This window comes from Procambarus clarkii, chromosome 50 (assembly GCF_040958095.1).
Source record: "Procambarus clarkii isolate CNS0578487 chromosome 50, FALCON_Pclarkii_2.0, whole genome shotgun sequence".
In the NCBI taxonomy this organism is placed as follows: domain Eukaryota; kingdom Metazoa; phylum Arthropoda; class Malacostraca; order Decapoda; family Cambaridae; genus Procambarus; species Procambarus clarkii.
Genome location: NC_091199.1, coordinates 9251772 through 9272578, shown reverse-complemented (window position 1 = coordinate 9272578; position 20807 = coordinate 9251772). Strand labels below are relative to the sequence as shown.

The following is a 20807-nucleotide window of genomic DNA, read 5'->3' as shown; positions in this document are numbered from 1 at the left end:
TTGATTCTTTCTAGTAAGTTGTAAATGGTGATCATACCACCTCACTTTCTTCTATCTTCTAGTTTCGGCATGTTTAATGTCTCTAGTCACTCCTCGTAATTCTTATTTTTTAGTCCGGAAGTGTCTTTGTAGTATGCTGTGCACCTTTTCCAGTTTCTTTATGTACTCCTTGAGATTTGGGCACCATACAATTGCTGGATATTCCAATTTTGGTCTCACAAAAGTCATGAACAGTTTCTTTAGTATTTCACCATTCCATGTAATTAAAAGCGAGTCTGAAGTTGGAAAGCGACATATACAATCTCACAATGTTCTCACAATTAAACTCTGGCGACAGTTTACTATCCAAAACCATCCCTAGGTCTCGTTCTTTATTAGAGTTGTCTAATTCCTTTCCACATAATTTGTAGTTGTGTGGTCTATTTTATCTGATTCCACATTCCATAACATGGCATTTATTCACATTGAATACCATTTGCCACTTGACGCTCTGTACTCACCTAGTTATGCTTATGGGGCTTGAGCACTGGCTCTTTGGGCCCGCCTCTCAACTGTCAATCAATCAACTGTTTTTTCCTTCACACACATATACCCCCTCCCCCCAGGAAGCAGCGCGTAGCAGCTGTCTAACTCCCAGGTACCTATTTACTGCTAGGTGAACAGGAGCATCAGGGTGAAAGAAACTGCCCATTTGATGCTGGCTCCGCCGGGAATCGAACCCGGGTCATTTTGACTACGACCCCCAAGTGTAAGCTGTTGCTAGAGAAACACATAAAGAGCGTATGTGTGTGTGTGTGTGTACTCACCTATTTGTGCTTGCGGGGGTTGAGCTTTGGCTCTTTGGTCCCGCCTCTCAACTGTCAATCAACTGGTGGGTGAACAGATTCCTGAGCCTACTGGGCTGTATCATATCTACATTTAAAACTGTGTCTGGAGTCTGTCTCCACCACATCACTGCCTAATGCATTCCATCCGTTAACTACTCTGACACTGAAAAAGTTCCTTCTAATGTCCCTGTGGCTCATGTGGGTACTCAGTTTCCACCTGTGTCCCCTTGGTCACGTAACACCAGTGTTGAATAGTTTATCCTTGTCTACCCTGTTGATTCCCCTGAGGATTTTGTAGGTTGTGATCATGTCTCCTCTTACTCTTCTGTCTTCCTGTGTCGTAAGGTGCATTTCTCGCAGCCTCTCCTCGTAACTCATGTGTGTGTGTGAAATTACCTAAGTGCAATTAACTAAGTGCAGTTACAGGATGAGAGCTACGCTCGTGGTGTCCCGTCTTCCCAGCACTCTTTGTCATATAACAATAATAATAATAATAATAATTTTTATTTAGGCAAAGGTACATACATAAAGAGATTTTACAAAGTTTGTTGGCTTTATAGATAGGAAATGCTTTGAAACGCTTTGAAATGTGTGTGTGTGTGTGTGTGTGTGTGTGTGTGTGTGTGTGTGTGTGTGTGTGTGTGTGTGTGTGTGTGTGTGTGTGTGTGTGTGTGTGTGTGTGTGTACATGCGTGTGCGTAGGGGGGGGGGATAAGAGGAGCGTGCGCACGCTAGATCGGGGGCAGGGGGGGGGGGGAGGCTACAGACCGAAAGAGGGCGAGGCTGACTGACCAAACACACGTAGCCTACGACAAATGATGTGTTTGCTCAAAGCCTCTCTCAAATTACTCGATCCATACAATTGTTTAAAAAAAAACGCCTTACATCAATTTGAAAATTTATTTCACGAAAGTGATATATATACAATTGCTTTCGGACAAAATATATTGACTGGAGTGTATGTTTTAGTGGTAATGGCGCTGTTTTTTGTCCCTATTACTCTCAGTCACTATGAAGGCCATGAGCTGTAAATCGCTGAATTTTTTTTTATTATTTTCTATCACAGACGTGGCCACACATTTACAGTGCTAATCAACATACATACATTTTCTTCTGTCCTCCATGGACAGGGGGAGAGATTTGTTAAACATACAGTTCAGGGATTTATTGAACAATCAACCAATTGATAGGCGCATTATTTGGCAATGATAAATGTTTTCACTCAATGGTTTCTCATAGTCTAAGAGTTTTGAGGTTCTTGAAGGCTAACCTACAGGATGCAACCCACAACAGATGCTTAACTCAATTTTATTGGTAGGTGAATAGCTGCATCACGTGAAAGGAAACTTTGCCCAAGCGCTTCTGTCCTATCGCGAGGATCGAACCGAGTGAGGGTACCATTGTGCCACGAAACCCATATACGTGTATCCTACCATAACACAGCCCATCCTCCTGTTAAGTTAGTACTTACAGTAACGGTGAGGACCATAGTACATAGAAAGTAGAAATCGTTACTAATGAATTTGGACAAACTGGAAAAAAATTTGTATTTATGTTGCAAAGGCAACCTAACCTAACCTTCCTGGGCCTGATACACGCTATCTGAGGTCTAATATAGTACAGATATGTGCTATACTAGGCCTAGGAATATTTAAATTTGTTTTTAGTTTTAGTTTTTTGAACCATACAATGAATAGTACCAAATTTTAGTTACTACCGTGAACACAGTTATAAAGAGTACTATCTAAACAGGAGGATGGGCGGCAAACAGCAATACATATATGAATTCCATATAATTAATCGTATTTATGATATTAATAAGGCTCTACTTTTTATGAGTCTTATTTCGTTTTTTTCACCACTTAAGAGTGATAGAATAGCTTAAGATTGCTAGTACGTGACTGAAAATCTCAACTAATAATTAGTGTCGAATAATATATGTACAGCCATGAAAGATGTGAATCCGGTAAGCTATTGCGCCCATTTGGTTGCCAACTTTCCAGCGGGGGCGGACGCCATCTTCTCCAAGGACTTCAGGGACGCCAACCTGTGCGGCACTCCCTCTCAGCCCGGGATAATACACTGGTGGGAGGCACTCTCAGCTTGCTGGGCACTCTCAGCACTGGGCACTCAGGCACTGAGAGTGTCTGCTGGGCACTCTCAGCCTCACTCACACAGCAACCATCCCACGTTACAACATTCAGGCAAATGACCACACACACACACGGGTATTACTAATTTAAATACTATACATCATTCTAGATGAACAATCAAATAATTCCCCCCTCTAATAACCAATATGAATATAACTTTGCAATAATTAAAGTTCTTACCTTCGCTAAAGAAGTGTCAGTAAAGAATAATACTAAAAAGAGAGCAGGGAAGACGTTGCGTGAGGAGGGCCCTGGCCCATGCATCTTGGTAAAGTATCCGGGCGTCGAGCAAGTCACCGCTGGGGTCTGGCCATATCAGACGCGGAGCGACGTAGCCCTCCTCTGCCCCTCACTACACCCGACTGGCCCACCGTGTCGCCAAGGAGCCCAGCCTCCTTCCCTCCCCAACAGTGCCCATCTACCATATTTACCCAACATTTACCCTACCTTCTGCTGCCCATCAGTGCTGACCGTAGCACAAGATACCCGCATGTGGCTACCTAAACCTGCCTGAGAGGAGGCACTCGAGCTCGGGGGGTGAAGGAGGAATGGGTGAATGCTTAAGAGGTAACTGGCATCAGGGGGTCGAAGAAGGCGTGAGACGGACGATGGCGGGCAGTGGTCGGGTATTGGGGTACCCAGAGTGGCGTGAGCGCTGGCAGGGTTCGTGTGTCCCGTGGTCATCCTTGGCTCTCGGGGTGCCCCCTAGTGAATCTCCTCGAGTCTCGCTGCCTTTCCCCCGTGTTCGATCCCCCGTCTCTGGTTAGCGTGGTCACGGCCGCCCCTATGATAATTGCAGTAGTATTCTTATAGCATGGTGGTCGTATAGACAAACATGGGTGGTTATACCAGAGGGATGGGCAGGATACCCGCCCCACCTCTCTCTCTGAGGGGCTATTGGCTGTAAGTATATATATATATGTATATACATTTATACCGTTGTTATATACGTCTTCCAGTACCCATATAGTGTTTCAAATACATGTAGGTTAGGTCCCGGTAGTCTGTAAACTTATATATATTTATCAAACTGTGTGGAAAGGACGTGTCTTAGCCTCATTGGTGTGTAAACATGTCTAGCAGTTTACAAACATGTCTGGTAGCCTCAGCAGAGTGCAAACGACATGTCTGTTAGCCTCAGCAGAGTGCAAACGACATGTCAGCCTCAGCAGAGTGCAAACGACATGTCTGTTAGCCTCAGCTGAGTGCAAACGACATGTCTGTTAGCTTCAACAGAGTGCAAACGACATGTCTGTTAGCCTCAGCAGAGTGCAAACGACATGTCTGTTAGCCTCAGCAGAGTGCAAACGACATGTCTTATCCTGGCAGTTCTTGTCATTTAAGCTTGTGATCAACAAACGAAATAGCAACTTTGTTTTTACTCTTGAGAGCCCAAAATAAACAAAAAAAAATATATCTTGCATGCCCTGATTAAAGATGTTTGACAGTGAAATAGTATTGTAGTGGCCAGCTGGTGAGTGCCCCCTTAACTAACAGCGTTCCCCTTCCCTCTCTCTCATCTTTCAGATGCGCTACTGTGCTCTTATATACCTTCCACACAGCAGAGTCGGTAAGTACCGAATTGGGCATGCTTGGCCAGGAGTGCCAACCTTACCGAGTGTGAAGTCATTTTCTGTTCGTGTGCTTCGATTTTCTGGTAGTAGGATGCTGTCGTTTATATATATATGGATATTTATATAAATTTCACCGGTTTGTACACATGTGTGGCATATATGATAGTACTATTGAAATATGTGTTGATATTGGGATATACATATAGCCTAAAGAGGAAATGTGGCAAACTGCAATAGTACTCTTTTCTGGGAATAATTAACACTATTGAGGTTGTATATATACACTACTCAAGAGAGGTATGTGACAATTCTCTCTAGCACAATTAGTATTGTGTCGCATTTAGCTGATTCTTCACCACCCACGCGATGGGTATGGGGTGCATAGTAACTGACTAAACTGACTTTATCTATGTGCCTTTACCACTTGGCCTGGACGGTAGAGCGATGGTTTCGTTTCATGCAGGTCGGTGTTCAATCCCCGACCGTCCAAGTGGTTGGGCACCATTTCTAACCCCCGTCCCATCCCTAATCCTTATCCTGACCCCTTCCCAGTGCTATATAGTCGCAATGGTCTGGTGCTTTCTCCTGATAGTTTCCTTCCCCTTTACTCAGCGGGAATAATTTTTAAGAGTGATATATAGCCTAACACATATTGACACTGGTTCGACATTAAATCACTGTTAATTTTTTGTCTTTATTAAATAAAGGATAAAAGGCCTAGTGGAGAAATTAGGTTAAAATTCCTTCATCCCTATTGTGACACCAATAGCACTTGTATATTATTTTATCATTTAATGTACATTGGAGAGAGTAGATAGGCTTCGTTTACGTATGACATGTCTAAGTAATTCCATCTTAGTGTCTGCTTGGAAACAATTTTAACATTCGCAACTAATTGTCAACTTGGTCTTCCATATATTTACTTACATACATACTTACATACTTACACTGTTAGTAAGGCACATATCACTAAATTAATGTTGTGATTCTGCATGGCACTGAAAATGATAAGGCTCGATAGATGGGGAAAAATTCCCCAATGAATTTCCTGTGAATTTCATGTTGGCATCGTCCTCTTGGCAGAGTTAACAATGGTCTGGCGAGATAACTATAGGACCGTGTTTAACGGTCGCTGATGATGATTTTTAGCCGATTTTGAACCATGAAAATAACTTGCTAACGCTGCAATTACAGAGTTCGTGTGAATTTACGCCTCTGTGAATAGTTGGAGCTAATAACCGTGGCTTCTTTAAAGGATACTGCGCGGGTTTATAAAATCTGAGTGATAAGATGACTTAAGTGCTCAAGGAATTTATCTTAACGAAGAGAGATGATCTCAGTGACCACCACCAATTATAGAATTGACGTTGTGGCTATACGTGTGTTTATTTAGCTCAGTTGTAAGATTACTGCACACTAAAGTGAATCTCATTTGACTTGGAATGTATATATTATTTGCTTGGTGGGTATAGCGGATTAGCTAGGATGTATATTCGATTGGTATACCTGGTTGATACCTGGTTGATGGGGTTCTGGGAGTTCTTCTACTCCCCAAGCCCGGCCCGAGGCCAGGCTCGACTTGTGAGAGTTTGGTCCACCAGGCTGTTGCTTGGAGCGGCCCGCAGGCCCACATACCCACCACAGCCCGGTTGGTCCGGCACTCCTTGGAGGAATAAATCTAGTTTCCTCTTGAAAATGTCCACGGTTGTTCCGGCAATATTTCTTATGCTTGCTGGGAGGACGTTGAACAACCGCGGACCTCTGATGTTTATACAGTGTTCTCTGATTGTGCCTATGGCACCTCTGCTCTTCATTGGTTCTATTCTACATTTTCTTCCATGTCGTTGTAGTTGTATGGCATGACAACTAAACTGACTGGTTGGGAGTTTGTTCATATGGTAGGATATACAGGAACTTGAACTGAGTGGCTGTCATTTGATATGAATGTGCCATTCAATTCGAGCATCAGTGACAAGTGACGATTGGCTTGTGTAACTTTAGCGAATACTGTACCAAGATGCAGGGCATTCCTCACGCAAAGTCTTCTCTATTCTTTTTAGTATTACTCTTTAGTGAAACCTCTTTAGCGAAGATAAGAACTTAATTATTTATGTTACTTTATAAGATGTGATAACGATGGTGAGGGGTCAGTGACTGGTGATAATGAAGGGAGGACCAGTAATTGATGATAATGAATGATGTGTGACTGGTGATAATGACTAATTGTTAGAGATGGGTGATGTTGTTGTTACACGGGGTCGGTTATGGTTGGTAATGATGAAAGGGCAGTGACATGTTGAAAGGGTTAGTAACACAATGGTGAAAAATGAGGCAGTAACACAATAATGACGTAGGAAGGGGTAGTAACACAATAATGGTGAAGAAAGGGGTAATAACAAAATAAAGGTGAAGAAAGGGATAGTAACATAATGACGAAGGGGTAGTAACAAAATAATGACGAAGGAAGATGTAGAGATATAATGGTGAAAAAGGGGGGGGGGGTAGTCACGGATGATAACGATTATTAAAAAAGAAAAATTTAAATCCCAGTATGGGTCCATTGATATAATATAAAGGTTCTTATTTACCTGGCATTGAAATCACTTTGACAAAAATCAAGCTTTTGTGAGAGTGAGAGTAGTGAGAGGGGGAGAGAGGTCAACAGCGGGCCATTGACCGGGAAGCTCCTCTACTGTCTCTATGAACGACTCCTTCACTCGCTTGATACAGTCTCGCATACCCACCCTTGCCCGTCGCCACTACCCCACCATCCTCCACTACCCCTTCTATCCTTCACCACTCTCTATCCTCCAACACCACTACTCTCCGCCCGTCCACACACACATACATACTCGTTCATGGTCTATCTACCTCATGGCTATAGATGCGAGAAGTTAAGCTTGTTCATATGGTGCAATAAAAAGCTGGGTGACAGGTTGAATACTTATATATTATCGTTGGCGATTTGCTTACTTTTGTCTGGGGTGAGTGGGGGGGGGTGGAGAATGCATTCCTGGGAGTTATATTCAAGTTTGTATTTTTAATTGTTTTTGTTTCGCCATATTATGTGGAATAATGTGTTTGAACACCGTTTGAAACGTGTCATATCAGCTTAAGTGCACCTGTATGTATATATTTTCGAATGCTGATTGGTGGTCAATATATTCGACCATTAATCTTGAATTTTTGAATTTAAAGCCTAAAGTTCCGCTTCAGGACTGATCGACCCGGAACTTGCCATGTATGTTCAGCTGTTATGCCATTTCGGTATATATTTGGTGTATTAATTAAGCGAAAAGCACAAGTGGGATTTTACGAGCGGCAAAATACGTATTCTTCGACGCTGTTATTGACTGAATGGCACTCGAAGAGATGAGAATACAAGTAGGCTAGTTTTTAAACATTTCATTCGGAAATAGTGCATAGCTCACTGCATATTTTGACTATTTGTCTGCATATTTTCATTATTTGACTTGAAAGTCGCATCTCTTAGCGCTTTATCTTTCCTTTTGTGTAACTGAGGTGTCTTTGCTTCAATTCATGGTGTCTTTTCCTGGACACGCATATGCTTTCTAATTATGTAGCTTCAATGTGTGAATTGATCCCATGATCTTCATTATTTTACCCTTTATCAAGTGCTTTGCTAGTGCTAACAGGAAGTACACTCAGTGCAGAATGTTTGAGTTCTTGCTGTCTGTTCATTACTTTGATGCGAGGCTTGGTCGTGTTTACGTGGCACTGCCGACTTGGGATTCTGTCAGCTTGGCACTGTGTCGACTTGAAACTGTGTCAGTTTGGCACTATTTCGATCACATGGTACTGTGTCAACTAGGCACCTATGTGTTTCCTTATACTGTCCATATTATCAACTTGGTACTGTCTCAGTGGCACCTGCCTGTTTGCTTACTATAGATATGTAAACTTAGCACCTGCCTGTTTGTTTACATTCTAGATATGATAACATGGGCTCGGATTTTAGTAGAATGTCGGTGTGTTTGTAGCTTGTTAGACGTTGGTACTAACTGTTTACCAAGTAGAATTCTTCAGCCTGGAACGATGTATGCAGTTGGAATGAGTTGAACATATGACTTCAAAATTTATAAATAGTCTTCAGCTTTCCATTTCTCGAGCCTGTTTTTTGACAGGAAGATACTGCATTTATATTTAAGTATAATTATTTAATTGGTTTGCTTAGGGTGACGCTCACATGGACTTCAAACAGAGTGAGGAGTCGAGAATGACAGAGACCAGAGAGACGATAGTGCTATCCCACTCCTTTTAGTAAGACGGCCAGGTGTTTTTCATTAGGCAAATGCTGCTTCGTCACTCTTGTTATTAGCGACCTTGGCACATTTCGTCCTCGGAGTTGTCGCAGGAACCCCATTTTAGGTACATTTAGCGTGGAATTTATACGTGTCGGATGCAACGCTGTTTTGGGGTGATGTATACGTAACTGGCTCACGTTCCTTCCCCTCCTCACCACTGGCAAGACCCCCGCCCCCAATGCTGCTCCCTCTTCGCCCACCACACACTGAGTCCCAGTCTTGTTCCCTCCCCCCCCCCACTCGCTTCCTCTCACGCCCACATTCCTCCCACTCACCGCCCTCTACCAGCCAAGCAACACTCCCACCCCATCATACCATTTCATCAAAGCTTTTCATTGTTGATGAACATTCACGTAACATATCTCTGATAGTATTTTCCAGTCAAATTGTAATAAATGTTTGTAAACCGAATTTGTGTAGCACTATATCAAGTGTGGTTGCAGTCACCAGCAAAATGAGATTTTAATTATATACCACTAGCCTAGTACGATCACCAGTAAGTCACGTCAATGTACCTCCTCTTTAGTGTCCCTACATCTACTCTTGGTTGGTTGAAGTTGGACAAATTTAGGTTCAGAAAGGGATAATGTAACCATTGGTTTGAAAGTAGAGGTCAGGATGTGAGAAATATAGATACCCTGGACAGTGCTAGGCTAGTGTCAGTGTTTATGGGGGTAATAATACGGGAATATCTTTGAATTTAGTTGGTGTTCCTGCTGACGCCATTTTGAGGGTCTCGGTGACGTTGAAGCAAACAGTACCTCAAACACATCAATAACTACTTACATTTTAGGTACAAATTTTAACATTTAACTCATCTGACCTAAAACACGTTTGTCTGTGATTCCCGCCCATTAAATATGATTCATAAAACATTGACGATTTGAATGTAAACTATTAAATACTTCGAAGTTTATTAAAAGTACACAACGAATGGAAAAATGTAGGTGATGTACTTGCTGCTTTGGTGGTAATTTAGTCGCAGGGTGAGTGACGCTGCCCAAGAAACTCCCGTTATGGAGCAAAATTAAAAAAAAACATGAACCTGGATTGAATACGCCATTGGGAAGCAGGCTTAGCTGCACTGAGATGTGTTGTAACTCGGTAGATGATGTAACAATCATTTCCAGCTGCTGGTCGACGGAGGAGGAGGAGGGTGTGTGGGCGAGTAGGGGAAGATGAAAGAGCTGCTCAACTTTGTGACGAGAGATATTTCAAGTAGTGCTTGTTCCTCCATGGGGGATGGCTCAAGGACGGATAAAGAAGGAAGACAGCGCCCCCTCTGTGGTCCACTGTGTGAACCCCGCCCACATCTGCCATCCCATCCTAGCCGGGTTTTGCTGTAGCTTCTCATGGAGTCCGTAGGGTTGTTGGAGCCATACAAGTAGTTATGTAGAGTTCGGGTCGCAGTTGGTTCTCCGGGGAAGGTTGTTCCTGAAGGACGGGCTATTTTAGGTCGTGAGAAGTGTTTGGGGTCAATTGTTTAGTGTAGGTAGGGCTGTTTCCGTGGCTTTGTAAAACGAATTTTACTTGTACATTTTGGTGGTAACCATGGAAAGTTAGTTAGCTTTGTAACTATGTGTTTATGCTAATTTTATTATATTCCCGTATAGCGGGGGTTAATAGTTCCCCATATAACAATAGGCCTACCAGATTAAATTTCCGGATGGTAGAAATACAGTATCGGATTATGGGGGCACTTTGCTGTTTTGAACATTTTTTTACTATTCTGAACATGAAGTGTTAATATCTCATAGCTCATAGTGAGCCTTATCCACTAGTTTCCCTGGAATACGACCTCTCAATCGTTTATGCCCCGCCTATTACTAGCCTTGTTATACCTGCTGCGTTATAGTTTAACTATTATGACGTTCAAATTCATTCTGACTTTAAAGTTGTGGATGGAAGTTGCTTCCACAACTTCTTTCATTGCATTTGTTGACCAAACGTCCAGGGTACGAATACTTCCTTACACTTGTTGGAGTCATTTGTGTTTTCAACTTCCACTTATGTCCTCTTGTCCTACTTTCTCTCAGCTTAAAAAGGCTGTCCTTGTCTACCTTGTCTACTCCTCTCAGTATCTTGTGTAGTGAGGGGGAGAATGGACAAGGTTAGCCTGTACATCATCAAGCCTTCCGCCCCGCCCACAGCCTGTACTCTGACACTTCTACCACGCCCTCGCCACCAGTACAAGGAGGGCGTTGATCTCCCAGTTTGCGACGGCTTCACGCAGCTCTTTGCTATCTTGTTTATTGTCTCAGGATTCTTTTCGGCCCCGGACGTGACTGTGGCGCCCCCATGATGCCCCGAATCTATATCTATCTATCTATCCATCTATCTATCTATCTATCTATCTATCTATCTATCTATCTATCTATCTATCTATCTATCTATCTATCTATCTATTTCTTTCTCCCTCTCTCTTTCTCCTTCGGTTTGGACCCCCAGGCGGTGGTAGTGTTCATATAGGATTATGACCCGGTGCCCCCCCCCCTTGGCCTTAGGCAAGTAGGACCCCCCGGGTGGTTGTAATGGTACTCAAGTGCTAGTGGTAGTTGTAGTGGTACTCAAGTCCATGACTGGATAGAACCCCCCAGGTTGGAAACACTGGTCCTCGATGGAGCCGGGTGTTGGTAGTGGCCCTCCAGGGCCAGAAGCGGCCTTGCTGGGTGTGGCGGGAACGAGAGCCGTCAGTATAAACAACGACCAACCACCCTGAGCTGTCTTGGTTTAGTCTGGCAGAAAATTGTTAGACAAATGAAAGAGCCAAACATCACATGCTTCGGTAGTTTTAGTTTTCTTCATTTATTATGCACAATACACCCCATCCTCAGAGCGGTAGTTGGAAGGGTTACAGAGACATATAATCGGTTTTGGAACTAAACCCCGATTACATTTAGCTAAGCAAGTTACCGTCTTTTTTAAATGTTTAAATTTTGCCCCGAGGGGCGAGTTTATTGGGCAGCGCCACTCACCTTGTGAGTGGACACACCGCCATAGCAACATGTACAACACTCCCCAATAGGAAGAAAACTCGCTGGGTTGTTCATCCTGTCACTTGTACCCAGACTGTCTTGTTAAGATAGTCATATAGTTTAATATTATATAATGTAAGTGGAAACAATGGGTCCAAAAACTGGGACAGTTATACAAAGGACAAATTACATTTCAACTTCCGTAAAATAACAAAACTAAATAAAATCTGACAATCTGTAACATTGATACCCAAAGCTAATTCGAAATTATAATTATAACTACAAATATTAAAAAAACATATGCAAAGATAAAACATTTTAAACAACTTTCAAATTAAGAAACTTAAATATTGTTCAGTATATTTGTCGTAATTAAGCAAATATAAATATAAAAAAGAATCATCACTCAAAATGAGTAAATCAGACACAAATTAGGGGAGACTAAAACATATATATATGATGAAATCTACATAAACTGTAAGTGGAAGCAAAAGGTTTACAGTACACACAGTATACAATTGAGCAGCTGAACCAATATTAGTTAGTAGAGGTTCAGCTGATCAACTGTATACTGTAAATCACAGTAAACCATTTGTTTCCACTTACAGTTAACGTAGATTTCATACTATATATGTTTTAGTTTCCCCTGAATTGTGTCGTCAACACTCATTTTGAGTGACGACTCTTGTCATAGTTATATTTATTAAATTACGACGTGTAGTACAGTATTTGATGTTCAGAATTGTGCAATATTTAAGTTTCTTACAAGTTACTCAACTGGTAATCTACAAGTTTTTTAAATGGTTTATTCTTGTATAAGTTAACTGAAGTTTTGTATTTATAATTATAATTTCGAATAAGTATTGATACAACATGCACTTGTCTAAAGAGTGTTATATATCGATCGCATTCGTTGTGAGGTCTGGTATAACAATAGTAGGTAAAGGGTAGGCGCTTAAAATTTAATTTTCTTGAAATTTGGTAACTTTAGGAGAGGCTGGAGTATCAACGTTGAAGACTGAGATTTTACATTATTTCATTATTTCGTCACTTCACCTAAGTTGCATGTGTTTTTGTAAGTAGTATAATTTTATTTCTTTTATATTATAGTATGTAATTTTGTCCAATTGTGAGTTCATACCAGACAGTTCTGTCCAAATTTTATATATATATATATATACAGTATATATATATATATATATATATACAGTATATATATATATATATATATATATATATATATATATATATATATATATATATATATATATATATATATACAGTATATACAGTATATATATATATATATAACTGAAAACTCACACCCCAGAAGTGACTCGAACCCATACTCCCAGAAGCAACGCATCTGGTATGTACAAGACGCCTTAATCCACTTGACCATCACGACCGGACAAAATGAGGTGATAGCCGAGGCTATATGAACCACCCCACCGCCGGCACTCGGATAGTTATCTTGGGCATAGCATTTTACCAAATCACCTCATTCTTTGGGGCACACGTGAGGAACACAAATGCGAACAAGCCTGAATGGTCCCCAGGACATATGCAACTGAAATATTTGCATTTTTCAGTTGCATATGTCCTGGGGACCATTCAGGCTTGTTCGCATTTGTGTTCCTCACGTGTGCCCCAAAGAATGAGGTGATTTGGTAAAATGCTATGCCCAAGATAACTATCCGAGTGCCGGCGGTGGGGTGGTTCATATAGCCTCGGCTATCACCTCATTTTGTCCGGTCGTGATGGTCAAGTGGATTAAGGCGTCTTGTACATACCAGATGCGTTGCTTCTGGGAGTATGGGTTCGAGTCACTTCTGGGGTGTGAGTTTTCAGTTGCATATGTCCTGGGGACCATTCAGGCTTGTTCGCATATATATATATATATATATATATATATATATATATATATATATATATATATATATATATACAGTATATATATATATATATATATATATATATATATATATATATATATATATATATATATATATATACAGTATATATATATATATACAGTATATATATATATATATATATATATATATATATATATATATATATATATATATATATATATATATATATATATATATATATAAACTGTTATTTACAGTTATTTACTTCTTTTTCTTCACCTCGAAAAGGAACATGACTTGGCAATCTTAGACAAATATTCTTTTATAAATTTAGACTTTGCCCCAAAATGCGAGTATATTGGGCAGCATCACTCGTCCTGTGAGTGAACATCCAGCCAGCCAGAGAAGCATTTAGATTTTAGTGTAGATTTATAAATGCGTCCAACACGCACTAATATGAAGAAACCCCTCGTTGGTCACACAGTCTGTACCCAGACGCAGCTGGAACTAGCTCAACTGTCTTAAGTGAAGAGACTGTCAAACAAGGGAGTTAACATTTGTCAACCAACAGTCAAGCTTACGATATCTCACGGGGGCAAAGTCGGGGAATATTACGAGGTCTTCGCTATCAGGTCTGCACCTTATAAGATGCAGTGTCACATTAAATCTGGTAATTTTTACAGTCAAACTGTTATGTCTTCGAAGCCTACAAATATGGCCACTAGCCTGCAAATTTTTCCCTTTGCAGTTGATGAAACCTCTTGCTGATTTTCGGTCCTTGATGTAAGGGGATTCTTCGTTTTAGGTTCCTTGTGTCTTAATTTATTTTAGGTTCCTTGTGTCTTCATTTATTTTAGGTTCCTTGTGTCTTCATTTATTTTAGGTTCCTTGTGTCTTCATTTATTTTAGGTTCCTTGTATCTTCATTTATTTTAGGTTCCTTGTGTCTTCATTTATTTTAGGTTCCTTGTGTCTTCATTTTATTTTAGGTTCCTTGTGTCTTCATTTATTTTAGGTTCCTTGTGTCTTCATTTATTTTAGGTTCCTTGTGTCTTCATTTATTTTAGGTTCCTTGTGTCTTCATTTATTTTAGGTTCCCTGTGTCTTCATTTATTTTAGGTTCCTTGTGTCTTCATTATTTTAGGTTCCTTGTGTCTTCATTTTATTTTAGGTTCCTTGTGTCTTCATTTATTTTAGGTTCCTTGTGTCTTCATTTATTTTAGGTTCCTTGTGTCTTCATTATTTTAGGTTCCTTGTGTCTTCATTTATTTTAGGTTCCTTGTGTCTTCATTATTTTAGGTTCCTTGTGTCTTCATTATTTTAGGTTCCTTGTGTCTTCATTTATTTTAGGCTCATAGTGACAGGGTTTTTTTTATGAAAATTTAGGCTAGTTAAACCTCGAATATGTGTGATTTACCAACTGCCTAAACGCCATAAAAAAAATGATTGTGTATCTGCCTTAAATACTGTAGCGTACGTGGGCGCTCATTACCGAGTATAAACTGTTTGGTTAAGGGTAAACACGGTGTTAACTGCAGACCCCACTACAGCCAGCAGTAAAGAAGCCTATTTTTATCTCTTACGATGGGATCCAACCATATGTGTCGCGGGAGAAATTGAAACCTGAGATTTTGATGATGGAAACTGGAACCGAGATCCCATCTTCTTCTTCTAAGTTTGAACTAAATAAACTCTCACCTATGTTATCAAGTAAGTTTATTGGGATAATAATATATATATATCACAAAAGGATAAGGTAGCCTAAGCTACTCTGAATGGTCTTTACTGGAGAATTGGAAATTAACGCTAAACGTTCGCAAACGGAAATCCTCATTTAACATATCTTGTTTAGTGCCCTATTTCTAAAAAGGTTAGATGAGAATTGGCAGAAGTGCTTTCTACCCGTGCTTATGGCGCCTCTACTTCTCACATGGATTATTCTACTCTGTGCAGCCTCAGCTCATAAACAAAGGCTAAATGTTCGTTGCTACAGCCACTAAACCTCATGTTTATGAACGAAAAGCGCTTTACGCACGATTTACAACTTGTCACCAGGCTATATGTTCATTCCTTCCAGCGGCCGACCCCAAAGACGCATTCACCAAATTTAACGTACTGTCCACTCAAAATAGTGATGTTCTCAAATATGAATTAATGTATATTAGCATGTTGTGCATTTATAGGCTTTGGATAAGTTTGGTGTTTAGGTTCTGTTGACAATTAATTGCATTTCATGCCGTCCTCTGGCCAAGATCGTTAAAGCTGCGGCCGTCCCCCCCCCAAGACGCATTCATCAATTTAATAGTATTGTGTATTAAAAATAGGCTTATCATATGTAAATTATATATTAACATTTTATGTGTAGTTAGGCGTAGGTTTAGTTAAGTTAGGTGTTTAGGTTTTGCTGCTGATTAGTATTTTGTAGTACGTGGGTGAAGCATTTACAGTGTTGCGATTTGAATGATTCGAACATCTCCTGCTTAATAGCCTGATTAGCCATGCCTTTTAGTGTTCGCAGCTTACCGCCGGACATATATATGTACGCCCGGCTGAGTGATTGGCACGGCTGGTCGATCACACGCTGGAGGTATGATTCTAAAATTTTGAATGCAGGGACCTACCTGCCTGCCTGTGTTCCTGATTCCTGCTTGTACCTGAGCTTACATTAAATATTATTATTAATGATAAATATTATTATTATTATTGTTATTATTAATTATTATAATGGAAGGTGGCAGTTGTTATAGTATACTGCCTTGTGCTGTGTGTGGTTGCTCTGGTGGTAACTTCTAGGTCTTTTCAGCAAGGCCAACGTTAGCTTGTCTGGAAATTTCGCGTGTGTGTGTGTATATCTGCCCCGAGAAAGAATGTATAAACATTTACACATTTATGTTAGCCTGGTCGCTATTACAACTCTGTGTAAATGAGGGCCAGGTGTAAACAGCTGTGGTCGGGGACGAGCAGACTGGTTTACTGGCTGAGGTTAATCACTCATCCGGCTCGCCACTGATGGAAGCCAGGTGGGAGGGTAGCCTCTCGTAAATATTATCTTGTGACTCATGGCCGGCTTGCCTTGTGCGCTTCAGCCGCTTTGATTGATTGCTGAAAGTACTGGCTCTGGGGCGCTCCAGCCTAGCATCTTAATGGCGTACTGAAGTGATTGGGGAAATTGAATGGCGATACTCTTTTACCTACCCTCCTCCTTCTTATATTCTCTCTCTCTCTCTCTCTCTCTCTCTCTCTCTCTCTCTCTCTCTCTCTCTCTCTCTCTCTCTCTCTCTCTCTCTCTCTCTCTCTCTCTCTCTCTCTCACTCTCTCTCTCTCTCTCTCTCTCTCTCTCTCTCTCTCTCTCTCTCTCTCTCTCTCTCTCTCTCTCTCTCTCTCTCTCTCTCTCTCTCTCTCTCTCTCACAAACGCACACGCACGCACACACGCACACACACACACACACACACACACACACACACACACACACACACACACACACGCACACGCACGCACACACACACACACACACACACACACACACACACACACACACACACACACACACACACACACACACGCACACGCACGCACACACACACACACACACACACACACACACACACACACACACACACACACACACACACACACACACACACGCACGCACGCATGTATGTGTACACTGGAACAACCCACCCAATATTCCCTCCACCCTGACCCATATTCCCTTCCCCAAACAGTGCAGTGTATTATGTGATGTCATGAACCCGGGGAGGGAGGGAGGGGGCGGTCAGTGACCCTAGATTGTGTGGTGCTTGATAATAGTGTTAGTTGGTGATGGGCCTCGTGGCGGGCGGCGCGCCTGGTGTGACGTCGGGTCCTGGTCACCGGAACTGCCATCTCCAATTTTTGTAAATCGTTTATAGGTAAATAAGTATAACATTCAGTTTTTTTTTAAAGATCTTGTTCTGTACTACTGTGGACTTTTATTTGGGTACTCAGCTAGTTGTGCTTGCGGGGGTTGAGCTTCGGCTCTTTGGTCGCGCCTCTCAACTGTCAGTCAAGCGGTGTACAGATTCCTGAGCCAATTAGGCTGTGTTCTGGCGACATTTGGAACTATGTATATGGAGTCTGCCTCCACCACATCACTTCCTAATGCATTCGATTAGAATGCAATGGGTGGGTGAGGTCAAGAGCTTATATTTTACACTCGAACCTCGGACCCCGAGCGTGTGACGCCGACGCTCTATCAACTGGGCTGTGAGCAGTCTTAAACATTCCAGTTGAATGGAATGTTTATTTCCACGGAAGTGTGGATGACAATTTATACTCCCACTCATGTATATACACGCTCACACAATCCTATATACGTAAATCCAGGTGTATATATACGCCCACCCAAGCCTATATACGCTCCCACAAGTCAATATATACACACACACGCCTCCGCTAGCTTACCCCAATGTTATCCACGCGGGAGGGCGCCCATGCGTGTCCTTGCCTGCCCACCTGCTTACTAGTCCCTCTTGTCCCAGCCCGTCCCCCCTCCGAGTCCACCTTCACCCACCCACACACGCTTGTCGTCGCCTGCCCACCTTCTCTTGGACACTCTTGCCCACTCACCACCTGTGAGTGGGCAAGCCTGTCTCCTGTGCCACTCGCCCACTGGACGGGAATGACGTTAAGACACCAATTGTTATGTGGCTTTGTATGTAACACAAACCGCAGTGTATGTACTTTCTCAACCCAATGTACGGTATGTGTATATTTTTTATATGTATTAACTACGTAAGTAGCTCATTAGTGCTGTAATATGTTTAGCTAAATAAATTTCCGAAATTTCCCTCTGCCCGAAACGCTGCGCGTACTAGTGGCTTTACAAGATTGTAATTACTATACTATGTATCCTCACAATCCCAATGTACCTTCTTGTATATAAATAAATAAATAAATACATTTTGGGTTGACTTCCTGAGCCCATTATTTGCCTCTAATCTTTTTCACTCACAGGATGGGTATGGGGTACATAATAAATGAACTAAGCTAATCTATCCCATTATAGCCCATCCGCCCCAACCCCTCATCCTGTTTACATCCATGTTTCAAGTATGCCTAGAAGCCTAGATGGACGAGTTCCCCCTCCTCTATCCCCCCTTTCCCAGTGGAGTTGGAAATTTTGTTAAATCGAAAAACAAACTGCTTGGAAATGCTGTTCTCTTTACATGTTTCACAGTAATTGAAACACAAATTATATTTTTTGGTCACAATCCTCTGTCAATCCCGACACGATTCGAAATCGGGGATCCAAGATAACCATGCATACACTTACTTGCTTGATGAGGTTCTGGGAGTTCTAGTTTGTGAGAGCTTGGTCCAACAGGCTGTTGCTTGGAGCGGCCCGCAGGCCCACATACCCACCACAGCCCAGTTGGTCCGGCACTTCTTGAAGAAAACAATCTAGTTTCCTCTTGAAGATGTCCACGGTTGTTCCGGCAATATTTCTTATGCTCGCTGGGAGGACGTTGAACAACCGCGGACCTCTGATGTTTATACAGTGTTCTCTGATTGTGCCTATGGCACCTCTGCTCTTCACTGGTTCTATTCTGCATTTTCTTCCATATCGTTCACTCCAATACGTTGTTATTTTACTGTGTAGATTTGGGACCTGTCCCTCTAGTATTTTTCACGTGTATTTGATATCTCTTTCATTGTGGTTATAGTGAAGATGTTGTTGGTTACAGTGGTGGTGGGTATAGTGAAGGTGTTGGTAGTTACAGTGGTGGTGGGTAAAGTGAAGGTAGTGATGCGTATAGTGCTGCAGGGCCAGCAAGCCATGCTGGAGAGAGACACGGGCACACATACCCAGTGTTGCCCGAGGTGACCAGCAAGTTTGACCCTTCTTCACTGCTGACCCGTATTATGCTCTCGTGCTCTCGTGCTCTCTCTCTCTCTCTCTCTCTCTCTCTCTCTCTCTCTCTCTCTCTCTCTCTCTCTCTCTCTCTCTCTCTCTCTCTCTCTCTCTCTCTCTCTCTCTCTCTCTCTCTCTCTCTGTCTCTCTCTCTGTCTCTCTCTCTGTCTCTCTCTCTGTCTCTCTCTCTGTCTCTCTCTCTCTCTCTGTCTCTCTCTCTGTCTCTCTCTCTGTCTCTCTCTCTGTCTCTCTCTCTCTCTCTCTCTCTCTCTCTCTCTCTCTGTCTCTCTCTCTGTCTCTCTCTCTCTGTCTCTCTGTGTCTCTGTCTCTCTCTCTCTCTCTCTCTCTCTCTCTCTCTCTCTCTCTCTCTCTCTCTCTCTCTGTGTGCACACGTGTGTGTGTGTGTAAGATGCTGAAAAAAGCAACCAGGCTGAGAATAATGGAGCATTTGGAGAGGAACAATTTTGCAATAAAAGACAGCATGGATTAAGAGGCGAAAGTCGTGCCTGACACACTTGACTAGAGTGCTATGTCAGGATAACTAGTGCAGGAAAACCATTTACGGCGTCTCTCGTGGAAAAGTGGTGTACAAGATAGAGAATAATTAGGCTAGGATTACCGGAAAAACACAGAATTGAATAAGGGAAAAAAAAAGAATCACATTCAGTATTGTTCAAGATAGAGAATAATTAAGCTAGTTAACTTACAGTGACTTAATAAGGGAAAAAAATCACATTCAGAGAGGAGTTTTCAAGCTGGTGGGATGTAACACGCGGGATTCCCTCCCTAAAAGGCTCCGTCCTATTTTTCTAAATGTATGTTGAACGACTTAACTCTCCCTCTCCAGATGGAGCTGGCGACACAGCCTAGCGAGAAACATTTCGCCAGAACGAAACAAGCCCGAACTACCGTAGAAAAGTAGATAGTTTTCTTCAAGAAGTGCCGGACCAATCGGGGTGTGTAGTGGGTATGGGGGCCTGCGGGCTGCTGCTCCAAGCAACACAGCTTGTTGGACCAAGCTCTCATTTCGGGAGTAGTAGAAGAACTCCCAGAACCCCATCAAGCTGGCACCTTCACTATAACTACCTACCACCACTGTAACTACCACCACCACTGTAACCACCCCCACCACACATACGTGGTGGTGGTGGTGTTAATGCCGTAGTAGGCGTGGGTGGGGGGG

The 20807-nt window shown here is 42.0% G+C and overlaps 2 protein-coding genes across 2 annotated transcripts in view; one reads left to right on the top strand and one right to left on the bottom strand.

Annotated features, from left to right (window-relative positions):
* The window catches only part of LOC123772701 (collagen alpha-2(IV) chain), a 46314-nt gene extending 42958 nt beyond the window's left edge, over window positions 1–3356 (bottom strand). Inside the window, exon 1 of the mRNA XM_045766035.2 lies at window positions 3160–3356. Within this exon, the coding sequence (XP_045621991.2) occupies window positions 3160–3243 (84 nt within the window). The 5' untranslated portion in view covers window positions 3244–3356. The remainder of the gene's footprint in view (window positions 1–3159) is intronic.
* A 245-nt stretch (window positions 3357–3601) lies between these two features.
* The window catches only part of Col4a1 (Collagen type IV alpha 1), a 163522-nt gene continuing 146316 nt past the window's right edge, over window positions 3602–20807 (top strand). The window contains exons 1-2 of the mRNA XM_069303481.1: window positions 3602–3882; window positions 4507–4550. Coding sequence (XP_069159582.1) covers window positions 3815–3882; window positions 4507–4550 — 112 coding nt within the window. The 5' untranslated portion in view covers window positions 3602–3814. The remainder of the gene's footprint in view (window positions 3883–4506; window positions 4551–20807) is intronic.